Raw genomic sequence first — 27,659 nt, forward strand, 5'->3', positions numbered from 1 at the left:
CAGCTGCTCTAGAGAGCCAGGCAATTACATGCTAGTTAAACCAATCTATGCACTTGAAGGCAGGCAAAGCCTCAGCTCCTATTAAAAACAAGAATGCAGACATATTCATTAACTATGCCCAGATTGTAATCTTGGTTGCTCTTGCTTAACTAAGTGGTTTAACCACGACTTTAACTGTTCTCCAAATATTTGCATATTGGATACCTTGCCTCCAGCAATGCAATGAGTTAGGAGAACTTCCATCTCCTCCTGAATTGCAGGAGAAGAATTTGATTTTTAATAGAAAATTATGGCCAGCTCCATGGAAAATGCAGGAATTTCTCATTTTACAGCCAGCTCTGTCTGTGAGCAATGAGCAATCTGTGTCCTGGGTAGAACACCTACACAAGTCCCTCTGTTAATATGAACAAACCTGTGGGAACAGTAAAACCACAAAAGATTAATTTTATGTAGGGACCTAAGCTGAACAGCAGAGATGCCAGCTGAACATGAGCACACATTCCCCAACAGCAGCTTGACGTGCTGGTGACAGGGAACTTTGCAATCTGAACACTTGGCAATCCCTATTGAAGGTATATTTTGACTTAGCTGGCAAACAGGAAAAAAACCTTCATCCCACTGCTCAGCAGGCATGGCCTTGGAATTAGAATTTTCATTGCAAGAGTGAGATAAAACTCAATTATATTCACCCTGCCTGTCTGTATATACACAACTGCTGTCTTTAGAAACCTGAATTGAAATCAGTGTAACACATTGCTCCTAAATGTCTTTAACATCAGAATTCCAAATGTAAATTCCCAGGCTTGTCCTGAAGGATTTGTACAGTATTCTCTCCATACTAACAAAAGAGGTGGCCCAAGCATCTTTTGGCATTTGGGGAAATGCCATGACAGGCACTCACAGAGGGGGAGGCACAGAATTTAACCCCTGAGCCTCAGCAGTGAACAGAGGGTGCATGCATCACCTCCCACTACTGCTGCTCGCTTCAGCATCTCCTAGAACCAGCGTTCTGCAAAAAAACAAAAACAGAAAAATGGACCCAAACAAACCCACTCTGATGATTCTTTATTGCTTTCACAATCTTGTATTTTCAACAGTTTCCCAAGAACTTGTGAAAGGAACATGGGAGCTCTCGATTACAAACCATCTTCTGGAACGGAGTCAATGCAGGCTTGAAGCCGAAGACACGTTCACTGTTTCCATCTGAACATTCCCACTTGGACAGTGGTCAGGGAATTGTAGGAAAGCAAACAGTGCTCCTGGATGGCAGCAGTGACACAGATGGCACGAGACAGCTCCTGCTGCCCTCCCCTGAAACTCAAGCCCAGACACCCTGTCTTGAGCCAGGCTTTCCCAGCTGCACCTGAGCTGGAGCCACAGAGGGACCGAAGCTGTCAGCACGCCGCCCGTCTGACACTTGCCCAGGGAGATTTCAACATTCCCTGGGCTTCTTTCACCTCCCTCCACTCCAGCTTTGTGTTTGGAACCTCATCCTCAGGCTCAGGCTCCTCACGGACAGTCCCCTCGGGCAGGGCCACCACGATGGGCAGAGGGCCCTGCTCCTCCCGGAACTCCACCACGTAGAGGCTCTTCTTGTTTGCCAGCTGCTGGTGAGTCTCCTGGCAGCAGGACAGGGAAAAGGCAACCAAAACAATGATGCACAGTGTGGCTTTACTTCAGGCAAAAATCTACATGGGATGTGGGGCAGGGGAAAAAGATCCCAAAAAGTAATTTCCTAAGAAACAGTTTAAGCACTGTGTAAATGAAAGACTTGTCAGGCTTATCTTACTGGGCAAAAATTCAGATAGCCAGACCTCAGATACACTGATCAGCCCTACAGTGTCATCCCAGAGGAACCTGCTTCTGGAAAGATGTATCCTGCTCATAAACATGCCTGTTGGGATGTTAGTACTGTGCAGAACATTTTTGTTTTTATGTGGATATAAATTTTGCTGTGACAACAGAAAAGTGCCTGTTACTGCCCAGACAGTGGCATTAGCTAACATAAAGATATAAATGTAACATTATTTTCAACTACACCTCTCCCTTGCCTACAAGGTGTTTTGATAACACTCAGGTTTTACAGTGTTTACAGGTGACAGGAAATTTTTCCTACTCAGGGCAGTGAAGAAAACATATCAAGTGCATAATTCCAAAAGCAGTAATTTATACAGCAGGCCTTTCTTCTGTTCGTTCTCTGGAAGATTCTCAGAGACAATGACTGAAAATACAACACCAGGCTCCCTCAAGTCTGATTGCCCTGAGGTACTGCTAAGCTGTGAGGTCTGTGACACTCACCAGGCAAAGAGGATCACAAGCCCCTCACCTCCTGAGGCTGAACTGATGACATTGGCCAGGACAGGGTGACAGCCTTGACAGCTACAGCTCTGCAAGGCTGCACTGGGAATGGAAGCAGCCAAACCCTGGCAGCCACCAAAACTGCAAACAAATGGGATAACCAGGAATTTCCAGAGGGTTGACTCATCCTGAGGCTGGTGTGCAAAGGAAGTAGGATGAAATGGTGCATGTTGGAGCTTTTCCATCAATTCCAGGCAGCTGGCTCAGACAGACATCTCCACTGTGAGCACCTCCCTGACTGACTTCAGAGATCTCAATTACAAGAAGCAGTAGAAGCAGCTGGGGCTTCAGCCCTTGTGCAATGAGAACTTGGAACACAAAAAGCAGCAGCAACCAAACCTGGCCCACAATTCCCTCTGCCCAGGATTTTTCAACAGTCACCAAAACCACACCAAATGAAAGCCCAGGAATTCAGATGTCCCCTGCAGACACCTGGCTGTGGAACAGGCAGAGTTACAGCTATTCCTGACTGGACAACTCCATGAAACTGCTGAGGAATTACCCCCTTTGCTGATTTTGTTTGCTTTTTGTAAGATTACTTTATTTTAAACCTGGAATATAAATTGTTTTCCCACAAACCATTACAACATCCATCCCCTTCTGTCCCCAAACCCAATGGGCACCAGGAGTGCACCCACCTGTAAGGTCAAGCCTCTAAAGAGAGCTCTGGTGATGTTAATCAAGTTTTTGGATCCAGTGACCTTGGCATACATGTCCTTAATGCCAATTAGCCTGCAGATGGTGATAATGGCTCGGTGGCAATGCAGCCCATACCCTGGGGAATAAAAAAAAAAACATAAATGAGCATTGTGTGATTATTTGTAAGCACACAACTTACTCAGAAGAGAGCACTGAGATCTCTTCTTCACTATTTTTGTTACCCAGCATGTTAGAACACATTAGATGTTAAAAATGACTCCAGGGGCTGTGCAGAGGCATCACTTCCCCTTTCCTGGCCCAGCAATGAATGATTATACTTTGTCATGATTTTAGTGGCACAGAGTGAAGGAGAAACAAACACATTTCAAAATCCACAAACACAACAGAGGTTTATGTGTCATCTGCATCCATCTCCATCACAGAGATGGAGATTATATCAGCTCCAATGCATAACTGTAGTACATTGGCATTAATTGCAAACAGTTTCTTAGACTTGCTAGGTTTCAGTGGAGAAGTTATTTTTTTGAGGAGTCTACTTTTACTCCAGAGAGGTTTGTTTCACATGGCTTAGCTCTAGTGATCTTTAAAAACTGAAGGACAGTCTTGCTGCTGCTGAGTAGAGGACACAAAAAGAAATACATCCTTGGGATCAAATGGCTGGAAAGCCACAGAAAAGGGCTAGAATGTTTATTCTAGTGAGGTTATCTGATTGGAGACCCTGTCAACTAGGAAACTGAGGGAGAAAGGGGAAACCAGAAACAAAATAAAACCCAAAGAGACATGGAAAAGTAAAAAACACTCCTCCTTAACTGATGAGCTATCAGGAAACTTCAGGTGCCACTTCCAGGAAGATCAAACTGACTTCACAACCACCAAGGCTGTAAAGGAAGGGAGACCTGGAGGGGGAAGGGTGTGGGAATTTATAGCTCTATACAAACCCACCAGTGGGTGGAGCAGGACCAGGGCCCACACCTTGGTAATTTGGAACTGGAGGAATTACACTTAGGAAGGCTGATAGAGCTCCCACCAGTGCAAAAGGGACAAATCCCAAATTGCAAGAGCAAAGCCATGTCAGCAACAGTAGGTATTTGTAAAGAAAAATGACTGATCATTTTCAACATTTAAAACATGGTAGACTAGACACTACTTAAGCTCATCAAATAAATACCACTCAGTAATTGTTAAAACTTCAAAACTTAAACTTCTTTTATTACCTTTGTTTTGTTTCTTCATGCGGATTTTTGTCCTTTTAAATTTCACAGAAATGTCGTGGTAAACTGGAGAGGGGAAAAAAAAAAAGGCATTACAGATAAATTCCTCCTTCTAGAAAAGCTTTAGCTAGTACCTTTTTTTTTTCTGAACTGTGAAGCTTGCTTTACTCTCCCCTGACTTCTTTAAAGCGGAGGATTAGTCTAGGTAAATTTCTGGAATAGATTATGAGTGTTGAAATACCTGTGAATACTATGCTACTATTGAAAAATAGGTAGGTGTGCCTCCAGTGAGCCTCATTTGGTTTTGAACTGAGCTCACATGATACAATTTAACTCGTATTTTTTTAGTAATCTAGCTTTTAACCTAAGATTTCCCCCAAGGCATCAGCATTCTTGGATTTTCCACACAGAGTACTAAAAAAAAACACTACCAGGAAACATCAGGCTGACCCTCCAGTCCAGGTTCCCCCTGGCTGCTGGGTCAGCACACATGGACTGAGTCACAGGGAATCATCTCCTCTGACACAGAAAGGGGAAAAGCACAGGAGTTCACTGTAAAGAAAAATGCCCCGACAGTATCTGACTCCCTTAACTCAAACTGTGCCAGAAAAGATCTAATCTTGCTATTAAGAGCCTGAAATACTATGCATTAAGTATCCAAATTTTAAGCACAGAATCATGGAATTGTTTGGGTTGGAAAGGACCTTTTAAAGGTCATCTGGTCCAACCCCTCCACAATGAGCAGGGAAACCTTCAACTAGACCAGGCTGTCAAGAATTGTAATACAATGCATCACATCAGAAAAACTTTATTTAACATTTTTTTATACTTTGCAAATAGTTGCAAGCAGCTGGTATACTCAGTGCTCACACTGAAAGAATAATACTTACTTGTGTGGTTCTGATACAGCTCTACGAAGTGCAAGGAGCTTATTGCTTTATTCTTTGCCTAGGGAATAAAAGCAGAAAACATTTTTCTTCTTGAATTCTTCTGCTAAGCCATTTGCAGTTTACCCTTATTCAGTAATTAGATGTAAAAAAAGAAAAACAACTCAGGAAAACAGATTTGCCACATCTAAACTCTATGGAAATGAAAATATTTAGTCTGGAGGAGGCTCAGGGGAGACCTTACTGCTCCCTACAGACACCTGAAAGGAGACTGAAGTGAGGTGGGGGTCAGTCTCTTGTCCCAGGTAGAAAGTGATAGGATGAGAAGAAGAATTGCCTCCAGTTGTGCCAGTGAAGGTTTAGATGGGAAAAATGTCACCCCTGAAAGGGTTACTAGGCACTGGAACAGGCTGGCAGTGAAGTGGCTCAGCCACCATCCCCAGAGGTGTTGGAGAGATGTGCAGACAGGGCTCTGAGGGACATGGACTGGGGGTGGACTTGGCAACAGCTGGACTGGATGATCTTAAAAGGCTTTTCTAACCTAAATCATTCAGTGGTTATCAAGAGAGACAAAGCAAACACATGGATTTACTTCTTTGCAAAGACTACAAATTATACTGATTATTAGGGGAAAAACCCGTAAGTGTAATTGTCATCAAGAAAAAAAATTCAACCAACATACTTTCCTTAAAGCATTCATCCTGTCACCTGCCTTCCCTATTGCAAAACCTGCAAGACAGAAAGAGGCATTTTATTGCTGAGAAACAGATGATGTAGATGACCTTTGGAAAGAAAAGTGGAAAAAAATAGAAAATTTCACAGCCATGTTTAGCATTTAAATTTCTGCTCCAGTGCACAGATGATACTCAGAAAGTGGTTCAGAGAAAATCACAAACAGTTTAGGAGTTATGAACACCTAACTTTTGGATGCCAACTGCTTGTCAAAGGGGAAAAAAAAAAGGTTTACGCTGTTATTGTGTGTTTGACCGAACTTTGTTTCAAACAATTGAGTAGTGGTGTTCTTCAGACAAAAGAAACAGTCCACTCTCTTTAAAAATAAAGAAGGGAATGAAGAAAAAAAGCCTGGGACAACTTCAGTTCCACCATTTAGGACATCTGGATTACAGTGATAACACATTCCATGAAGAAGCTTTCCAAAGGAGAGGCAGGAAGAGTTTTTTCAGAGCAATACATCTTTCTGCAAGAGAGCCACACCTTCCTCCTTGCTTTATAAACTTTCCTCCACTCCCAAGTGCAAGCAAAATTCAGCTGGAGGAACACACGAGACCTTGAATCTTTCACATAAGCAAAGTTCAGCAAAACTCTGGCTGACCATGAATACAGCTGTCTCATTACAGCTCCCACACAATATGCCATCATCAGCTGTTGCCTTGCACATACAATAAAAGCACATACCTGCAGCCCCTTTACCATTCCCAACAGCCACTAAGGCACGTACTGATTTTTTCCGGCCTTCCTTTGCCTTCATACAAAACACATTTCTCACCTGAAGAAAAAAATCAACACAAGGCTTCTTGTTATTGCACATAGTCCAAATGGGTTGGGTATTGTTAGCTTTTCTTATTTATTTTTAAAGAGAGTCAAGTTTGCCAAAAACTGTAGAATACACTTAAAATATCTATACTGTCTTTGTCAATGGGTAGCATCTGCAGTGGGACAGAGGCTTCAAGGCATTAAATACATAAAGGTTGTTAAAAATCCACACTCAGAGACAAAGTTTCCTCAGTGCACCTCAATGAAAATAACCCTTGCTGTGTTCAGGTGCACAACAGATAATGCTCGAGTGCTGCCAGCTTCATGTGTGATTTCAAGCATGATGAGAAAACATGGGGAAAAAATGGAAAGTAATACTAATATTGAGAAAGCAACAACAATATTGAAGTGCCCCCCATATATTTTAACCTATTTTAGAAGCACTCTCAGGAGCTGCTCCAGGTCTGTTGTTGCTTTACATGAATTAAAACTTAGGACTGGAATCTACTTGCATGCTGCAGAAGGCAGTCTCATTACAGAGATGACAGCTGCTGAAAAGGACATTCCATTCAAGACAGGGGAAGAAGAAGGAAGTAGCCTGAAGCTGAGTCAGAGGAGGTTTAGGTTGGATATCAGGAAAAGGTTTTTCACCCAGAGGGTGGTTGGGCAATGGAACAGGCTCCCCAGGGCAGTGGTCACAGCACCAAGCCTGACAGAGTTGAAGAAGCATTTTAACAACAATCTCAGGCACTTGGTGTGATCCTTGGGGTGTTCTGTGCAAGGCCAGGAGCTGACCTCGATGCTCCTGGATGGGCCCCTTCCAACTCAGAATATTCCATAAGCAAGTGACTGCTTTACAGGCCCCCACCTTATATGGTCTAACGTACCCCAAAGTGGAAAAGAGACAGATGTACAGGTGGGAGGGAGAGCATGTTCTGGGAAAAGGGAGGACAACTTGACCTAGAGAATGCAGAATGTGGCAACAGGTCACTAAAACAATGAGATAAGGGGAAGAGACTGGTTACATGTCAGCCCAAACCAGCTTTGGACTGCTGGGGTTTAGAAATACTTCAGATTCTGTCCTTTGGTGAACCTGGCTCATTTTGACGTGAAAACCACACCTCTGAAGCTGAGGCTGGTGTGAGTGGAGACCTCTAACAACAAACATGAATTTAGAATGTGCTGTGCCCTTAAATCCAGGTGAGAGACAGCTAAGCAAGGAGCAGCTTAGCCAAGAAGTGATGTAGATTCATTATGCAGAACTGTAAATAATCAAGCTGTATAAATATGTTTGCATTTTTGGCTTTCAGCGTGCTAGCTTTACCCACAGCACCCCTGTTGGAGCAGAACTATAAATAAATCAAATAGCTCGACTGTGTGTGGATTGGCTTCTTGCACACTGGGTGAGAGAATCCAATTTTGGGACAACAATCTCAGATCCTTTGTCCATCTGTTCTAGTTCCCTTGGTTTTGCTTCTGTATTGAACTAAATGTTTATTTAAATACAGACATTTATTGCTGTTTATATGCTGTATGTAACACATGAATTATATATAATGTATAAAAAGGTAATACATAGCATATATAAAAACCCTTTTCCCTTTATGTAACCCTTCAGCAAGCTACTCTAGTTGTAGTGTTATACATCTGAAAGTGGCTTATTAGAAAATACTTGGTCATGGTTTAAATATTCTTAAGAAAATTCACCATAAACAATCCAAACAAGAAACCCCAACAATCCCCCCCCCCTAAAATTCCAGTGCCTTCACTAGGTACAGATTATGGTTAGAGTTTTGAAAATTTCACCTTGCTTTCATTAAAATAAAGATGCTGTTTGATTCAAGGTGCCCATACATTCTAGAGAAGACTTTAAAGAAGTATCAGCCTTGCCAATTGCTTATTCCAATCTATTTTCCTTTCTTCAAACTCATTGCTGACAAGAACAAGCTAAAAAACCACGCCCCATAAGATGAAAGTGCCTGTGTAAATGGGCTATTCAGAGAAAATGCAAAATAATAATGGAAGAAAAGAGAGCGAAGCAGAGTCATCTCCCCAGGAGCATCAAGAGAATACTATTTTTGCTTTGCACACACTTTTATCTTCTGTTGACAATCTCAGTAGGTACCTGTACAAAAATAGAGTCAGCATATCAAAAATAAAGCATGTGAACAGTGAAAACTGTTCATGGATTATTCCACTCCCTTTCCAGAATGTGGCAATAAAGACACACACAAGGAGCTTCTCTGCCACTCTTTTAAAACAGCACAGCCTCTGAAAAGTGACTGAAACCAAGACACAACCACCTCTTATCAGATTGCCACTCAAGTTAGATTGAAAGCACATTTTTAAATTTTGAAAGCAGATGCAACACATGCTCAGCCTAAATCACAATGCACCTCAAATTAACTGTCTCCTTGTATCCACCATCCAGTGGTGAAACACTGCAAACTCAGCCTTCTTTCTAGAACTGAGGGAAGAGCAGCACCTCAAAACCAAAATGAAACCACCCCAAACATTTATTAAGAGGAGAAATGACCATGTGGAAGTAAGTTAAGCTCTAAGAAAGGCTGCTAAACATTATTATGCTTTCAGCTGTTGCACTTGGTTAGAAAAAGGGTCAAAATCCAACACTTCCTTGGAGGTTTTGTTTCTGTAAAAGTCGAATGAATGACTGGCCAACTTGACTGCCCTTGGGAATCCCTCCATTCTAGAAATCCTGTTCTAGTCATGATTTCTAGGAAGCTGCCACCTCTAGGCCACTCCTGACACTGCCACTCTTTTGCTGCTGTTGTGCAGAGAAGTGGCTGCACAGAGTGATCCCCTCATGGGATAAAAGCCTCTGGTCCCAATACTTCTCCAAGGTGCAAGGGAAGTCAGGTAAAATGAGAGCAGGCTGCAGCACTGAAGGAAAAGCACTTCCATGCAAATGAGCCTAGAGAGGGTCAGGGGCACAGCTAAAAGGTTTGGGAATACAGTTATCTAAAAGAATTGAGTAATAAACTTGTCATTACAAAGTTTATACAAACACATGTTAGCTATATCATGTCCCTATCAGCATTCTGTGCACCAAGGGCACAGCAGATTTGTACCACAGTGGCAGAACATCCCTCAGCTGCAGTGTTTATACTGAAATGGTCCTTAACCTTGCACCTCAGAGGAGGAGATGCTCTCCCCATCCAGGGACCCTTAGAGAAAGATGGGAATGCAATCCCACACTGAGCCCTGCAAGCCAACACAAACAGAAATGAACAGCACTCACATGAACACGAGCAGCACTAATAACCTCATCCTGTTCCTCTCTCCTCTCTCACCTGAGTAGAGATCCTTTGGATTGACCTCCCAATAATGCATCCTCAAAGTCACTCTGCATCTGAAATGGCTTTTTTTCCTTTTCAGAGGATGAGCCATGATTATGCCAAATTAAAAGTCACTCAAAAGCTTCTGGGTGTTCCAAATGCCAGTTATTTCTTCCATACAGGCTGACAGGTAAGAGGTAAAAATCATCAAGTATTCATTAAACAGAACCAGTTGAGCGTAGTATTCCTAAAGTCTACTTTTAGGGCAGGCCAAAATCTTTGAGTACTCCAAGATTATCAGAAATAGTGCACAGCTCTGACCTCTTATTTTTTCCTGTGACAGGTTGCTTCAAGTGCTGTCTTAAAAACTGTCTGAAACTTTCATTGCCAGTCTAAAGACACCATTAGTATCAGCTAGGGGACAGAAGACTTCCTTGTATTCTAAAAGCAAAATCTAGAGCCTACAAATACCCCAAAGGTACTTGAGGCAACATCTCATTAGAAGTAAATTATTACTCAGAGAGTATCCTTTATACCATATAATTTTTCAGTCAAGGCTGTCAAACAACAGATCTCAGACACTGTAATTCACGCAGCATTTCTTTTTCACAAACCTTTCTTTTTTTTTTTCACTCTATGCAGAAACTATTTCCAATGACTTATAAAAAGAAACAAAGGATTTAGGCTGTGCATTAAAGAACATTCTTTTTGTCACAAGTAGCAAGCCTACCAAGCTGAGCCAAGAAGAAGCCTGATGTAGGCTGGGAAGCAGCTCCCTCATGTCCAAGTGAGAGCAGCAAGGCAAACAAGATGTCCAGGAAGGAATAAAAGCAACCACTGCCACGCAGAGATTTCTGTCCCCTGCAGCCATCATCCTTTTATCCTGTGTGTCTGGCAGCTCTTCCCAGTCCTCAAACTCATGGCAATGGCACAGATCCCATTTCCAAGCTGGATGACATCAATGGGTAGTTCAACACTCAAACACAAATCTCTGAGTGTTTCTGTTTGCTTATTTAAATATGATAGTACCATACCTGAACCACCTGGCTCAAAACCAGAGCCATTCTGACACTGGAAAGGCTGCACTGACCCTGCTAAATGGAGCTGTGCTTGCACAGAATTCTTCAAGTTGCCTTCACCAGGAGCAGGCAGTGGAAACAAAAAAGCATGAACAAACCAGTAAGTGATCACCAAGCACAGCTTTCACAACTGGCAGGAGGCAATTTCAGTGTTGGAGAAAACCCCTTTGAGGTCTGTCTTTTGCAAAGGGCATTTTTTACAACTTTATCTGCTCCTTTAGAAAGGTCCCCTTAATGAGAGACTCAAAGGGCCACTAACCTCATATTCTGTGCCTTCAGGCCCTACTGAGCACAAGGTCTCACTTTCTAATTTTAATTGCACTACAAGGCAATTACTATTACAGCACAGGATGTCACGTAGGCTCCTTTTTTTTCTTACGTTACCGTGTTCATTTTGGAGAAAAATAAAAGAAAAATTCATCTGAGGGCAGATGACACATGAAATGAAGCCTTCCAGTGAAAATAATAATGGCACATGTCAGCTGCACCTGTAGATTTTAATTACCACTGTGATTATACTATGTTAGACATCAGTTAAGCATTACCATCAGTTCTATTTGAAGAGATTGTTCTTATCTCTAATATATGAGCAGAATAGGAAATGTGCCTCAGGCTGGTAGGGAAAGTAAGAAATAGTTAACCCAAGTTCTCTGTGACAACTTCAGGTCTAGTTGACATGAAAATCTGCACTTGTCTATACTCTATTTCTCAGTCAGGAGAAATCAAATTACAGCTTTTATGTTTCTACATTATAAGAAAACACTTTAATAAGCCAGTTCTCTCTTTTTTTAGCAAAACAGCACAGCCTTTTCAGTAGCATAATCACAACAGAAAAGGTCTATTATATTTTTGTTCATAAGGCAGTCCTTTAAAAATTACTCTGAGTTTCTTGCTGTGAAGCACAACTTCCCAGCAAACATTATTTTAATCTCCTGTACTGTTGTGAAGGTAAAGATAATGGAAAACACATCCAGAAATAGCAGCATGTCTCTCACCTATTTCAGCCAGGAATGCTAAAATGATCTATTTATTTCAAAACTCATACTTGTTATCAGAAAACTGTAAGACTCAATTATCTTGAGCTCACTGCTGATTTTGAACAGAGAATTTTTGCTGCTGCTATTTTTCTGCAAAAGCATTCCACTTCCTCAGTTCACATCTGTGGCAATCTCATGTAACAGCACAGCCCCAGCCTGCTTCTAAAAGCTTTTTGATTACTCAAATATAATAAAGCATTGAGACAGATTTCTAAAGCACATGAAACCACTGCAGAGCAATTCAGCTTTGCTGTTTGTAAATAATTCTGCCAGTACAAAAGGGCAAACTCCCCTGCTGTAGCATCCAAAGTGAGAGTCAGCTGTGGCATGGCACAGCAGCAGATCAACATTCCCTGCTCCGCAATGTGTCCCTTCAGGTCACAGAAGGCACTGCCAGCTGCAGGGCTTGGGAACAAAAATCACTTCTTTTATGAACAGATCCTGTGCAATTCAGGGTTTACAAATGGCCTTCAAACACAGACTAGACAGCTAAAGGCCAAGTGCTCCAAATGGTCTTTGCTGCATCAGTCAAAGCCCATAGTGTGGCCCAGTCCACTCCAAAAACCCACTGAGATAAAAAAACTGGGTTAACATGCCACAGATTTTGTCTCCCCATCCCTTCTGACAGATTATCTAACTAGTTTTTATAAAGATACAATGATAGACATTCCATACACTCTCAGTCCATTCCAACATTCAAATTCCCATTTGCAAGTCATTCTTTATGTCTTAAATTTACCTTGCTTTTTATTTATATCCATTGCTTTTTATCCTTTTCATAGCAGACAACTAAAAAACAGTTTACATCTTTCCCCTCTTCAGGAATAAAAAATATATATATAGAAACCAACTCATGACTTTTAATTACCCAGACTGAGATTACAGTACAGCATCATTGTTTTCCATGTCTCAGGGGATACTAAAGCCCACAAGCAAAGATTTGGATTTATTTAGAAAACACTCAAGCCACTGGATAGAATTTCAACTGATGGTCATCTCAGCAAAATGCAGAAAGATAATCAAGGACAAGGAAAGCCATTTGCACATTTATCAGGACAGGACAGAAGCCTCAGATGCTCTTCTGGAGTAGAGCTGTCAGGTAGCTCAGCTTCTGAGTTGCCTGATTAATCTTTCAACTTTCAGACAAGGAGCTGTTGAGAATCAGGCTATTTTGTTAAGAAAACGTTTCTCCTAGCCCTTCTCTCTCCACTGAAGAAACAAAGTAACTCACTTTCTCACAGGTTGTGCTTGTACATGTCATGCAGCTGAAACAGAAAACCAGACTGATTCCTACTGCTATAATATTGACAAAGCAGAGACTTGTTAAATAATTGCAAGGTCAATATAAAGTAGTGATAATTCTTCAAAGTCCCTTGAAAGATCTGCAATGCTTACCTCGATGACTCTTGCTTCAAAATCTTCGTAAGTTTCTGTTGGGAGAAAAACAGAGTGTTACATTTCCTTGTGTTACTTGTCTATCAGCACATCCCCCTGTAGGTGGTACAAATTAAGAAGGACACAACTTCTATGGAGCTGTCCTTTGTAAAGCAGTCTCAGCAAGAAATAGAGAAAGTAAAATAAGAATTTTGAACCAGCAGTTTAAACTGCCTTCCTCCCTAAATACTGCTCTAAAACTGCAAATAAACCTCAAGTTTCACATATACAAAGCAAAAGCTGTTAATCATTAAAATCACCAGATGGGTCACTTCCATTATGACTAAAGTATTATCCAATATTTTTCATAATATTCTGAAGCTTTTACCATACAATTCACAGGGATTCAAAGAAATTTGGGGTTTGGACTAGATGACCTGTAAAAAGTCTATTCCAACTCAACCTATTCTTTGATTCAGTGATTCTATGAAACTGCAAATACTTCTTTATCCACACTTTTGTGAAATTCCAGAAAAGGGAGGGGGAGCATGAAACAAAACAATACACAACCACTTTAAATAACCATAGTCCTTACAACCTCTTGCTTTTCCAGCTTGCCCCATGAACAAGAGCATTTCAGTGTAACACAAAAAACCTTTATTTTGAGTAGTTACAGTGAGATTCTGTAGGAAAGCTTAAAAGCGTTTAATGGAGTAGAACTGGGGCCTCAGTCCCTCACCAAAGACTGGTTTATCATTTACACATAACCTCCAAGATGCTTATAAACATGATCTTGGCACAGGTTAGAGACATGCCAGTCTACACAAAGCAGACTTCTAGCTCATAGGAAGGATATGAATCCCAGCAGGCACTCCCTGCTCCCTCTGAAGCTCTTTAGCTGCTAAAGAAACACTGTAAACTTGGGAGAAAAGGAATTTGATTTCTAAGTGGAAAATGTTGCTCTTTCTCTGCTCCTAGCTGGCACAGGAAGTGACACCAGGGAATCCAATCATGCCACATTCTCAGGCCAAAAGGATTCATTTGGTTTGGCAGTTTCAGCTCTGTTCTTCCTATCACCTTGATATTGCTTTGCATACAGTGAATGTCCCAATTCCCCTGCAAAATCATTAATCCTCTGAATAAAAAGATGCTGAAAGAGCTGTGGGGGCCTGAAGCTCCCCGACATTTTTGGCAGATCAAAAGGAAATCAGCGCATGCTAATCAGAAACTGCTTTTTCTCAAACACATTTATAACACAAGCTGACATCTTCATTCTCCTATTTTGACTGCAGTGCCCTTTCCTCTTTTTGGCAAACTTGGTCTGACTAGAACAGGCTCCACACAGCCAACTTTAATGCAAGTAATCCACATAAGTTGTTCCAGCCAAAAGCAAAACCAAAGAAAACACCAGAAGGTAAAGTTCACAAATGCTTAAACACTGTTTACAACAGCTGTCACTTCTTTTAGTGGGATAAACTCAACACAGTTTTGTGTTCACAGTATGGAACTAGAACCATGGCACTTTCTTGACTTCCTCCATGTTCCACCACTGACTTAGGGGGAATTTGGAACAATTCATCTCTCAAATCTCCTATTTTTACATTGACAGATTCAGTGACAGTTCGCCAAGTCCACTGCCACATCACTGCCTTCCATGGAATATTTGCCCTCAGGGTAACAAAATGAAATGCAAACAGTGCCAGAAAATATCACCTTTCTTAGCTCCTCTTACTATAAAAGTGTACAGAAAGATGTCAATAGCAGAGTTTCACAATAAAAACTCAGCCCAACAGGAGCTGATGAGTCTTTTTCATGTTTAATTAGTTGAAAAAGACTAGGCTTCTAAATGTTAAAGCTACTATAGAATCTCTAGTAGTCTGAATAAAAGCACTGTAAAAAAGTCACCTCTCTGCTGTACACATAAGAGCTCTAGTTTCACTATCTGAACTACTTAGGAAACAAAAAAATAACTTTTATAGTTATTATGATAGTTATTTATTGCAGCTTCTTCTAAAAGCTACATTCAAATAACATAATCTTTAACCCTATTTCATTATTTGAACTACAATTTTAAAAAGATTGATTTATCCCACAGGATCCTTTAAGAAACTATTAAAAAACATGACTATATTTCATACTGAAATCAATTGAAGCTGGATACAAAAAAACATTTCCATCCTGCAAGACTCCTGTAAGAGTCTGTGACATAACACAGTACTCTGTGATACCACATATAATCACACAGTCTGTAACAGCTATAGGAAATTAAGCAGTGTTTTAACAAATTTCACTGGTGTTAGCAATACCTGCTCTTTTATTTAGTTTGCTTGTGTATGGGCATGGAACAAAGTGCAAAACCAATTTTCAATCACAGGGAAAATCTGGATCTCACTTTCTCCAAGTGCCCCCTCAGAAAGGCTAAGGGAGAGGAAGAGGATAATTGGTTTTCTTACCTCCATTAGGACCAGGGTCAGGAGGATCCAGAATGATACCTCCCCAACACTTTCCACTCCATCCTCCCTCTCTCTTAATTTTTATTTTCTTTTTCTTCTCCCAAGTATCTCTCTGCTGAATAATTTCAGTCTGAATTCTCTCCCGTTCTTCTTTTTTTCGTTGGGCAACTTCCTGCACTTTCCCAGTTTGCAACAGAGGAGCATTAAGACCAGGCCAGAGGAAACCAGAACGTCCTTAAAAATAACAGAGAAAAATTATGCTTTGCTCCAAATTAGGACTGCAACTCTGCACTCAGGAAAAATGCAACAAAATGGAAAATTTTCACGTATTTCAACTGCATTCTATGATGCAGAATTCATATCTGAAAAAGCAAAACCAACATTAAATAATCAAATCAAGATTTTTTTGTTTAAACACAAAAATATCTCAAGCAGTTTGACATCACAGAAAGGAAAAGAATTTCATTCACTTACACAATCAAGAAACACTATACATGAAAAACATCAAGACATATCTTCAGCTTTGTATTTGTGAATCTACCTTCACCAATCTCCTGGCCTCTATTGAGATTCTTCCTTAGCTTTTTCTTCCTTTTCTTTCCTCTTCCTTTCTTTACTCCCACACCAGTCTCTGCCAAAGCTCCTTTCCATAGCTGATCAGCAGTCACTGAAAAAAAAAAAAGTCCTTAAGTTATATTCAAGTACAGCTTACACTGGAAACTGAAGGTGAACGAAAAACAACCCCAAACTTGAAACCTGTTTGATCTTTGCTGAAATTTAAACTGTAGCATTACTGCCTTGCCAAGAAAGTGATTTCCTACTCTGTGCACATGTATTTGGTGCAAAGATGTGCCTCTACTCCTGATTACTGCACTGAGAGAGGCACACAGCCAAGTGCATGCTTTTTACAAGGTTTTTCAAAATTAATTTGAAGACAAATATTCCTAACAAGTAACCAGCAAGGTATTAATTTCCAGGTCACGAAAAGAAAGTAATTTGTTAGTAACTCAGAGCAGCAATACCTTGAAGTCCTTATCCAAGGACATCGATCAATGACAGCAAACTTAAATCACCCCTAAAAAAGTTCTGAAAGTATCATGTTCCCCTTATTGCCTAAGTGGAAAGAAATGTAAGGAGGAAGGAATACAAAACACTTTAACAACATCATCACAGAGCTCTGGCACTCTTCAGGCAGTGGCTGTGGCCAGGACTATGCACTGCCTTGGTGCTTCACCCAGCACAGGAGAGCAAGACTTAGGAAACGTTCCGTAGTTAACTGCAAACTCCTACTCACCCAGCTGATGGCAATACAGGACACCATGGCAGCTTAGGCAAAAGAAAACCGAAAGAAAAAAGCACACCAAAAAGAAATTGATTATGTGAAAAGATACCACAGATAATATTTCAAGAATCCCAGGATGGGTCAGGCTGTAAGGGACCCCCATGGGTCATCTGGTCCAACCTCCCTGCTCAGGCAGGGCCATCCCAGAGCACGTGGCACAGGATGGCATCCAGATGGTTCTTGAATATTCCCAGTGAGGGAAACTCCACAACCTCTCTGGGCAATCTGTCCCAGTGCTTGGGCACTGCACAGGGAAGTTCTTCCTCATGATTCCTGAGCCTCAGTTCCTGCCTGTTGCCTCTTGTCCCTTTGCCCGGCACCGCTGAGCAGAGCCTGGTCCATCCTGGGATCCCTCCCTGCAGACACTGACAGACATTGATGAGGTTCCCTCTCAGTGTCTCTTCTCCAGGCTCAACAGGCCCAGCTCCCTCAGCCTCTCCTCACAACTGAGGTGCTCCAGTCCCTTCATCATCTTTGTCACCCTCTGCTGGACCCTCTCCATGAGCTCTGTGTCTCTCTTGCCCTGAGGATGCCAGAGCTGGACACAGCACTCCAGACTGGCCTCACCAGGGCTGAGTAGAGGGGCAGGATCATCTCCCTGACCTGCTGCCAATGCAGTTCCCAATGCAGCCCAGGATCCCCTTGGCTTTCTTGTCCCCCAGGGCACTGCTGGCCCGTGGACAGCTCGGTGTCCACCAGCACCCCCAGGTCCTTCTCTGCAGAGCTGCTGCTCAGCAGGTCACCCCCAGCCTGTGCTGGTGCCTGGGGTTGTTCCTCCCCAGGACCCTGCACTTGCCCTGGTTGAATTTCAGGAGGTTCTTCCCTGCCCATCTCTCCAGCCAGAATGCAGAAGCATCACCATGGTTCTGTTTGCATATTAATGCTATTGCGTGCTTGACCCAGGGGCAGTGTTAACTATGGCAGTGTAAATCTTGTCTCCCTGATTACAAACTGATTTTGTTTATTTAAAGTAGACAAAAAAAGTCAGTAAACACTTTTAACCAGGGGAATTGAAATAACCATAAAATCACTACCTCTTTCCACCAGCAATTCGTTCTTTTCAGATTAATGCACTTGAGAGATCCATTTTCCAGCCCCACAGACTGGAAAATGCTTTGGAACTGGGCAAGCTCTGCCTTGCTGACAACACAGTGAGGGACAGAAACAATCCAGGATGCCCAGAGGTACCACTAAGTGCCCAGGTTTATTTTTGTATTGTTTGTTTAAGGTGTCAAGGTGGTTCTTCCAAGAGTTTGACACACACCTATTGGCTCAAATATCTTTTCCCAAGTAGGAAGCACAACTGATTCCTTTTTGAGAATCCTCATCCCAGCAATCAAAGCTCAGTACACACTGAAAGGAAGGACACACAACTCTGCAAGTCCAGGGAGCTACAAAATACTGTTACCTCAAGACAGCCAAGAGCAGAGTGGCCTTCAAAGTCACTACATACCCAAAAATGGTTCATGGTGTATGAACAGTCAAAACATGTAATGGGGTTTTTGGTTCTACTGCAAACAAGTGGAAATCTGTGTATTACAGACCACTAGAAATGCCCACAGATAACAGCAATTTATCTCACTTCTTATATGCTGTGAGGCAAGAACTGAATTTGCTCCTGGGTAGGCTTTAGTCCCTGTAAACGAGAAGTTTTTGTCTGAAATTACATGTTCTTTTCTAAACATTCAAGTCAACCCCAATGTTCAGCGGTTTAGAAGTAAAAAAACAAAATAAATCCCACAAACAGCAGTTGTATCAAATGGCTTAAAACCAGTGTCTGAACTGTCAGCCACTAAAAACCTTCCAGCTGATTACAACATACCAATGTATGTAGCTGTGAGATAAATGTGGGGGAGAGGAAAAAAACCAACAAAAAACCACACCAAAACCAACAAAAACTTATATAAAAATGCACTACCTCATTACTGCAATTTTTTTTCAGAGGAAAAAAAAAAAGCAAAGTAAGTAGTTAATGCATTTTTCAGTAAATTCATGCTAAGTGAAACATGGGACTGTTCCATTAGGTGGAAGGCTGATCATCAATCCTGTTAAGCTTCTTAGCTTATTCAGAAAACACTGTGTAACTAGCAATCCTGTTTTTAAAAATGATAATCCTGCTAGCTTGGAAACATGGAATCACAATAAAGGTACTTAAGTTTTTCTTTGCAAGGCTATTTTTAAGCTGGAACAGTCCCACAATCTGCAGTTTGGGTATCTTCACAAAGGGTCGTAACAGCTACAAAGGAGGCTGCAGAGGGGCAGCAACAAGCAGCTGAGAGAAAAGAGCAGCTCTGGAGCTGGTAATACCAAAAAAAATCCTGCACTTTGAGCTGCACTCCAAATATACATACAATCAGATCACTTTAACTCCAATAGAGGAAAGTAGCAAAGGTCACAGAGTAAGGACATTGTCTTGCACCAAAGGAGAACGCTCAATGCCAACAGAACCATGAAGAACGGGTCAGGCCAAGTCAAGCTTTGGCCTCAAGCACTGCACAAATTCTGACAAAATTAGAACCAGATGAAAACATCACATTTGGTCCCGAAGTGCAGTTCATTTAATCAGTCTATAATAATACCATCATGTGTTTGGAAAGCAGCTGCATTTAATGAAACACATCAGAAGCCTGCAGGCTGCAGGGCTGAGTTCTTTATAGGATGGAGGCATCACGCTGATTTTGAGACAAAGTGACAAGAATGGGATACGAAAGGGATAGGCTGTCATCAGGAAGATTACAATGCTGGGGACATTGCTTATGACAGACAGACAACACACCACTGGAGAAAATAAAAATCTGTGTGTAAGAAAGGTCAATCTGACTTGACAGCAAAGCACCAAGGTGATTAGCAAGCACATACATAGGCAGGAGAAATGTGATGAGTTGGAGGAAGTAACTCCAGATGGAAAGGAGGACTGCTGCACTGCTTTCACACTTGTAGAGATGTTCTGGAATGAAGACACCACAGCAGATATGCAGGGTCTTTGAGATTTATGGGCTTGTTTTATTTTGCCTTTGCAAAACAGGGTGTTGCAAGCATTCCTCAAGAGCTGAAATAGAACCAGTCGTAAAAGCCACTACACATTTTTAGTCAGTTACCCAAAAGCACAGAGCTACTGAGTGGGGGGAAAAAGTGTCATCTGTAAGATTTTATTTTATAGACTACAAAAAGATACACTACTGAACTGAGCCGAAAGCATGCTTTATGCAAGCTGATCACTAACAACCACCAACAGAAAGTCTGTGTGACGTCACTCCATTTTGTTTAATCTACAGAAAAGGTATTTGTAATATGCTGGAAAGGATTTGGGTTTGTGAATTTTTAAATTATCACCAAATATCAGGAATGAGACAGGTATTTATCAGATGAATATCAGGCCACACCTCAGTAAACCCCAAGTATTAAACGACCTGTTGTAAACCCCATCAGAAACCAGTATCCTAGATACTCATTAACTGAGATTAAAATCAGATTTCTTTGTCTCCTGCAAGAGGAGTTCACAGCTTCCTGAGCATACAAAGAAAGACAAAGAGCAGTCAGTTGGAAAACTGAAGGGAGTAAAAAGAGAAGAAAAAATCAATTTTGTAAAACAGCTAAGTAGGCTCACTTCTTTCAAATACAGGTAATCTTTTCCTAAGGTTTTTGGTGACAAATAGCCTGTGGCAGCACAGCAGCAGAGAAACAAAGACATTAATATTGACATAATAAAAAGACTAAAGGGCTTATTAGAATAAACATGCTTCTTTCAATGCACTGTTGTCCACTAACCACATCACATCTGTGCAGCTGCATTACCTTAAGGAACTCAGTAAGGTCTTTTGAACCACTTACATTCTCTTCCAAGTTTCAGCCTGGAATACACACTTTTATTAACAGATGAAATCTTACAAGGTATGATATTCCAACCCCATTCCTTCTCCAGACACCAATGGACCTGCCACCATCTCCAAATATAAACAGGATTTAGAAAAAAATGCTTCATGCATATGAAATATGAACCAGCAGAGAATGTGCTGCAACATATTCTACTACAAATTTAATGACAAATTACCATCTATATACCGCTGCTTAATGACCACAATGAGACATTTCTTCTTGGATGCAGGCCTTTAACTTAATCAACTTACCCCCTTTACTTAATCCAGAAGTTTAACACACTTATCTGGAACCTGGAGACCCACACACTTCCTGATTTGGGGGACTGAATGGTCTCCCATTTTCTGCAGGAATACACATCTCTCTGCTGTTTCACAAACACCATTCCAAAAAATAACTTTCTGCTTCCAGTTCCCTTTCCACGTGTACTCAAATGATTCCTAGGACAGAGGCTGGCACAAAGCAGGCTCCATGAACTACTCTAACCAGGATTTAGCAAAGAACTGCAATTCAAGTAGCGTAGGTTAGGAAAAGGAGTGCTCCACTGTATTTTTAAATCTAGGCCTTATGATGTCATATTCTCTCTCCACCTTCTTACAAAGTGTACCTAAGAACAATATCCTTAACTACAAAGCATTTAGGGTAAAGGTGCTAGGAAAAAAACATACACAGAGCAGCTGTCTTAAGAGCAAAACCTACAACTCATTGCAGTGGCTGAACATGACTCAAATAATTTAGATGTCACTTCCAATTGCACGTATTAACATTCAACTTCAATTCTTACGAGTGGCTGGAGTCATTCTCACAATTACATTAGAAACCTACTTCCAAAACAACAGCAGTGAACCATCCAAAACAAAGATGGAGTTTGACTTTATACACCTTAATCATCTTCAGCTGAACTCATATATTCAGAAACTGTCAGCTCAGTTCATGGCATCTGTTATCCCTGAGAAGTTATGTTTCTAATATAATTTCCTCTTAGTTTTAAACATGGAGGTCTTTAGTTCCAAGACCTACTCAGGCTTTGTAAACTTACTTATGGAAAATTTTTAACTCTAGGTTGAATCCTCTCCTCCATGATTCAAAAGGGAATATTCTGCAGATAATACAAAGAGATTTAATAATGAGAGAAAAATGGAACAATGGCATACTAATACCAGAGGGATTACTTTTAACATGTGAGAGTCTACAGCAGGCTCATCAAAATCAGTGTGCTCATCCCAAATGAGAACTGCTTTTGACACTTCACTTCTGAAATGCCACTGTCTGCCATCATATGACATCAGTTTCTTGATTCCCTGTCTAACCCTGGCCCATGAGCAGAATAGCATGGATCTATAAGATCTGTAAGAAATGAGACATAGGGCCAGATTATTCTCAAGTGTGTTAAATCACCACACTCAAAACATTGTTTTCTTCAAAGAAAGAGCCCCTTTCTCAAAAGAGACCTCTCAGTCTTTTTAAATGGCAGCACATGATGCATATCTGATACTGAGCTCTGCTGAAAGATAAGGACAAAACAAAAATCTCCGCCTCCTCGGTGAGGCCATTAAAAAAAACGGCTGCTTAAGCAAAACACATGCTCCTGTTTGCAATTCTGCCTCCACCCTCTGCAGATGTCATCTCCTGAGGGTGTTATCTGTGTTTGATTTTGTTAATACAAGTCTGAAGCTCTTGGGGCTACCTACTTATTCATAGTAATTTAATAACATTGTTAAAAAATGCAAAAGCTCCAATTATGTGGATTGCATAAAAATTTTGTTTAGGTGGGTCTGCAAATTTGTTGGCAGAAAAAGACATCTATATTCTAATTATTTTTTCCCCCCAAGATAGAATGGGAAAGTTTTGGGCATTTTCCTCAAAATCCAGAAACAAAACTTGCATCCTGATAGTACAACAAAACCCCAGACCTGGAAAATATTCCAGAAGATACATTCACACTGCTCCACTGACACAGGGAATAACTCCATTTAACTGCAAACCTCGAGCACACTTCCACAGTGCACTCAGATTAGAATTTCACGTTTTCTAAAGCTGGCAATTTGTCACTATGTCAGCAGAAGTTGTAGATGTGGGATTGTCAGGTTGATTGTCAGTCTCAATTCAAACCCTGAATAAATCCAGCTACAATCCCAGCAGCTGAGAAATTGTATTTTTTTTTTTTAATAACATTTTATGAAAAACCAAGGACATTAAATGTAGCTAGTATATGCTGTTGTAAATGCTACCATCTTTTGAAGGTTGCTTTGATTATTAAAGCTTTCATTTTTTATTTTTAGTAACTCTCATGCCTCAGTGTCACCAGATGGATATGGAGAAGAGACATTTCAGTGAGGTCTGCAAACTAAACACCTTTGGCTTGGTTCAGTTCCTCAAAACAAAATGAAAATCAGAGGCTAAATGCCTTTGAAAAGTAATGCCATAAAACCATCAAAGTAAATACTGTAAAAAAACCCCAATCAAATCAAAACCCAATAGAATGCCTCTCCAGGTACAATTAACAATAAGGCATTTAGTCCCCTTTCTTTTGACTGAAAGCAATTAAACAGCTATTTTTCAACTTACAGACAATTCCCTTGTAAAAGGAAAAAAAAATAATTTAAAAACCAGTTGTACAGATGTAACTCTTTACATCCTTAATGTTGAAACATCAAAACTCTTCTTATGGTACCAATGATAATGACAAGAGGCAGCTCTGTAATTATTTATCTGGAATGTTCATACTTGAAGAAAAATTCTTTGTAAATTGAGTAAGTAAGTATTTTTTCAATTCTGAACACTGAGTCAGACATGGCTGTCAAAATGAATAATTTAGCCCAAAGAAAACTCACATAAAACTACAAAAACATGATACAAAATGTAATTAAGGAGCAGCCTCAAGGAGCAGTGGAAGGTGTCCCCAGCCACAGAATTGGCTTTGGAACAAGATGCTCTTTTAGGTCCTTCCTACCCAAACCATTCTGTGATCCCACGGCTCTCAGGGGTAGCTAATGGACTTAACTGTGAATAGGACAGTATGATTTTTATATAGCCCCAGTATCAAATAAAAGCTCTTTATCTCACATGTACTTGGACACATAATGGATGTTGGGAAAATCAGGCTGGTTTGGATGTCTGGGGTCAAAGATAATTCCTAAGGCTGGGAGACAGCCAAACCAGTAAATGAAAGCTGAACTGCTTCCCATGGTCAGGAGGGTGGAAAGGGGAAAGAATAAACCTGGAATAAGAAGATAATTTTACACTATTTCATTAAAAACTCACTAAAATATAAGAAGAAATCTCTCTGCATGTTTTTGTGTCAGGGTTGCAGGAGAGAACTATCTGGGTAAGGATCAGAGATAAATGCCTAGGATAATTGCAATTCCTCCTATTTAAATTAATTCCTTCTATTTAAACCAGTCAAACAATTAAAAATAATAGTCATGTTGAAGGTACAGATGACCCTACTAACAAGAGCATTGTAATATTACCCAAGGAATGATGGAAGATAATTAAGCATACACTAATGAGAGAAAAAAAAATCCAGTCACCTTTCTCAGTCACAAAGCCCTGACATTTGGCTGACATTTCTCTTGACAGCTATTTCACATAAAATGGTCATATCTGCATTTTAAATGTTGCCACTTCTGGAGCAACTGCACTGCTAAGGATTTGAGTGATTTATACTGTTTGTATCCACTTCATTTGAATTCTGAAGATTTTGCTTTTTACTTCTGTAAGAGAAAGTGTTCCCAGAATAATTTTACTTTGAAGTACAAAACCCTGAGTCTTCTGAATCTCATGGTTACTGTCTCTGCTTAATATGTAAAGGAGGTACGCTTGCATTTTTCCAGGTTGTTGCACATTATTAAATAAGCCAATAGTTTTAGGTAGTTTGCCTAAATATATAAAATTTTACTAAACAGCACGGATGCCATCCCAACAAATATTTTTAATTCAGTCATTTAACCAGACACCTGGAAAAGTTCCTGGTAAAACAGAGCTCATCCAGAGCTTGTGAATATGAATACAAGCCTAATTACGGAAATAATCTAACCTACAAATTCTAATCACACTGCAATCACTTGTGGTGCTACACATTCAATTTAAGATAAACAAAATAACAACAGAGGGTGGCTTCTTACATATTCCTATCTTGCTGCTGCTTGCCTAAACGAGTTTTTCCTGCAGGTGGCATCCTTAGAAAGCCTTTTCCATGCAGAGGCTGCAGGTCACACTGCAGCCTTTCCCAAGTCTTTGGAGACCTCTCTACCCTCAATTACCTGGAATCAGTCAATGGTCAAAATTTACTGGATAAGATGAGCAGCAAGCCCAGCCTGACTGTTTAACCCCTTTTCTTTAACAGATGTGAAGAAAACAGATGCAGTATTCTGTCACCTGGATGTTGAGAATAGGAAGAGACCACCAGTTCTGAAAGCCTGATTCTGCAGAGCTCTTAAATCCTATGGGTTTTAAAAATCAAATTTTCACTCTCTAATTGCTGCAGTTATCTCTGCCAGAGATTGCATCCTTAACATTTCTCCTCTTCCCCTGAGGGATATGATAAGGAACCACAAAGCAGGTGAAAAAGCCCCTCAGTTACCCTCAGTTGACAGTCCTGAGTGTGAATTTAAACAGCCATCATTCCTCAGTTATGGTGAGCATGGCTGAAGCTCCTTTCAGGACTGGAGGAAAACACTGCACCAGACCAGACAATCTGCAGGATTGCTGCCAACAGTTTCTGTGTAACACATTCTTGCATTTCAGTAATTTCACTTTTGAGGCAGCACAGCTTGAACAGCACGTCTTGCCTGGGGCTCAAAAGTAATTTAGAAGATAAACACACAATTTATACTCTCAATAAAGGCCTAGGAAACAGAGGGGAAGCTGCTTCCTCCTCCCATCCAATGACATGTATTAGATGGATCCACTGTGACAAAAAGCAAACCCTTGTTTGCTATTAAAAGATGATAAACTGATTTTGTGCACATCCTTCTGTCAACACCTGTAGTTGCCACTGTAATCTCAGGGGATACAAAAAAAAGTCAGTATACACAGATTTTCATGACTGTATTTCTCCAAAGCAGTGTTTTCTTTCCCTCTCCTGCTTGTTACAGCTAGGAATTTTTATCCAACTCAAGACTTACATGTATTGAAGAAGCTGCTCTTCCTGCACTGCTCGACTCTCCCAGTCCAGGGGGAAGAGAGGGAGCACCGTGTCTGGAATGCCCATGCCAGGCTGGAGTAGGAACTGCAATTCCCTTTCACTGGCACAGAAACAAACCCTGGGGACAAAGACAGACAGGTGTTTATAGGTAGCACATTTCCTTCCTTGAAACGGCATTTTCTGCAAATAAATGCATGGGAAGGAAAGCCAGTGATTTTCAAAGGGAATCAGACTTGAACCTTTTGTCTTGAAATGCAAAGCAGAATGTGGGAGGGAAAACATTGCAACAGAAAATGTCACAAAGAGAGGAAGGCAAGAAGGCTTCGAGCACATTGCTGACAGAGTCATTTCAATAAATTATTAAGAAGTAGTTGCAGCCTTTTATTTTTTCCTGGTTTACCTGCAAGAAATGGTTGGGGTTTTTTAAGGATATTCTTGTGACTAGACTGTGAAAATGTTTCCCTCCACTAAGGAAACTCCACCAGGCTGTTTTCAAGCCCCTCTTAATGTTCAGGCTCTAATCAGAGTTTGGCACCACTTCATTACAGATTGCCTTGAGGATGAAAAGAGACCTGAAATTCATTAACTACTTAGATTTTGTTCAAGAAAAGGGAAATGAGAAACTTTTTAGAGGACTGTAGAGGATAAATATGTTTTCCCTTTCTTCTAAGTATACTTTAACCCCATCTGGGGAAAAAAAATAATACATCTGAGTTTTGAAAAGTGACTGAAGAAGATTAAAAACCAGAAAGAAAAATTACAGAATAAGAGAAAACAAACTTGGTGTCCTATTGACTAAAAACGTCCACCATGAGGTAAGAGGAGAAAGGTAGAAAGAATGGGAAGAAAATAATAATTTGAATTACAAAGCAAACCACGTCACTCCATCATCTTAAGGCAGATGTTACTGCCCACGCTCCTCTGATGGGTGACCGATCCAGGTTTCCAAAAGCACAGCTGCCCTGCCCAGAACCCTGTAAGGATGAGGAAGATCGGCACCACCTAAACTTCCCTGATCCCGCAGCGAAACCCGGGAGCGGGGGAGGCACCAGGGGCTGCAGGTCACACCTCAGAGCCGTGGGAAGGCAGCAGGGACTCCGCAAAGCCCTCACCCGCGCTGCCGTGCACGCACACCTCAGTGTCTGGATGTGGACATGGATGCCTGGATGTGCACACTGATGATGTCCGGGTGGGCACCCTCAGCGCGCTCCCCTCGCCCTGCGGGGCGTCCCCCCGCCTCCCCCGGGTCCTGCCCGGCTCGGTGGCCGCTGCCCTCCCCGCGGAGGCTCCCCCGCAGCCCGCCCTGCCCCGTCACCTCGCCAGGCCGCTCGCAGCGCGCCGCGGGCACACGCCCGGCCGGCCGCCACCACCGCCGCCGCCATGACGGGCCCGAGCGCCCTCCCGGCCACCGTCCTGAGGTGCCCCTGGCTGCCTGATGACAAA

General features: G+C 41.3%; 1 protein-coding gene across 1 annotated transcript; it reads right to left on the reverse strand.

Annotated features, from left to right (window-relative positions):
• Positions 1-1,048: 1,048 nt before the first annotated feature.
• MRPS5 (mitochondrial ribosomal protein S5) lies at positions 1,049-27,659 on the reverse strand. The gene is made up of 11 exons (XM_005525383.3): positions 27,532-27,659; positions 26,197-26,334; positions 16,391-16,516; positions 15,850-16,083; positions 13,418-13,452; positions 6,533-6,623; positions 5,799-5,845; positions 5,120-5,177; positions 4,233-4,295; positions 2,997-3,133; positions 1,049-1,619 (listed from the first exon to the last, which is right to left on the reverse strand). The coding sequence occupies exons 1-11, from the start codon at positions 27,596-27,598 to the stop codon at positions 1,395-1,397; spliced, it is 1,221 nt and encodes a 406-aa protein (XP_005525440.1). The 5' UTR covers positions 27,599-27,659; the 3' UTR covers positions 1,049-1,394.

The sequence above is a fragment of the Pseudopodoces humilis genome, chromosome 3 (genome assembly GCF_049639895.1).
Source record: "Pseudopodoces humilis isolate 2021_Gansu_Grassland_sample_001 chromosome 3, ASM4963989v1, whole genome shotgun sequence".
NCBI classification, from domain to species: domain Eukaryota; kingdom Metazoa; phylum Chordata; class Aves; order Passeriformes; family Paridae; genus Pseudopodoces; species Pseudopodoces humilis.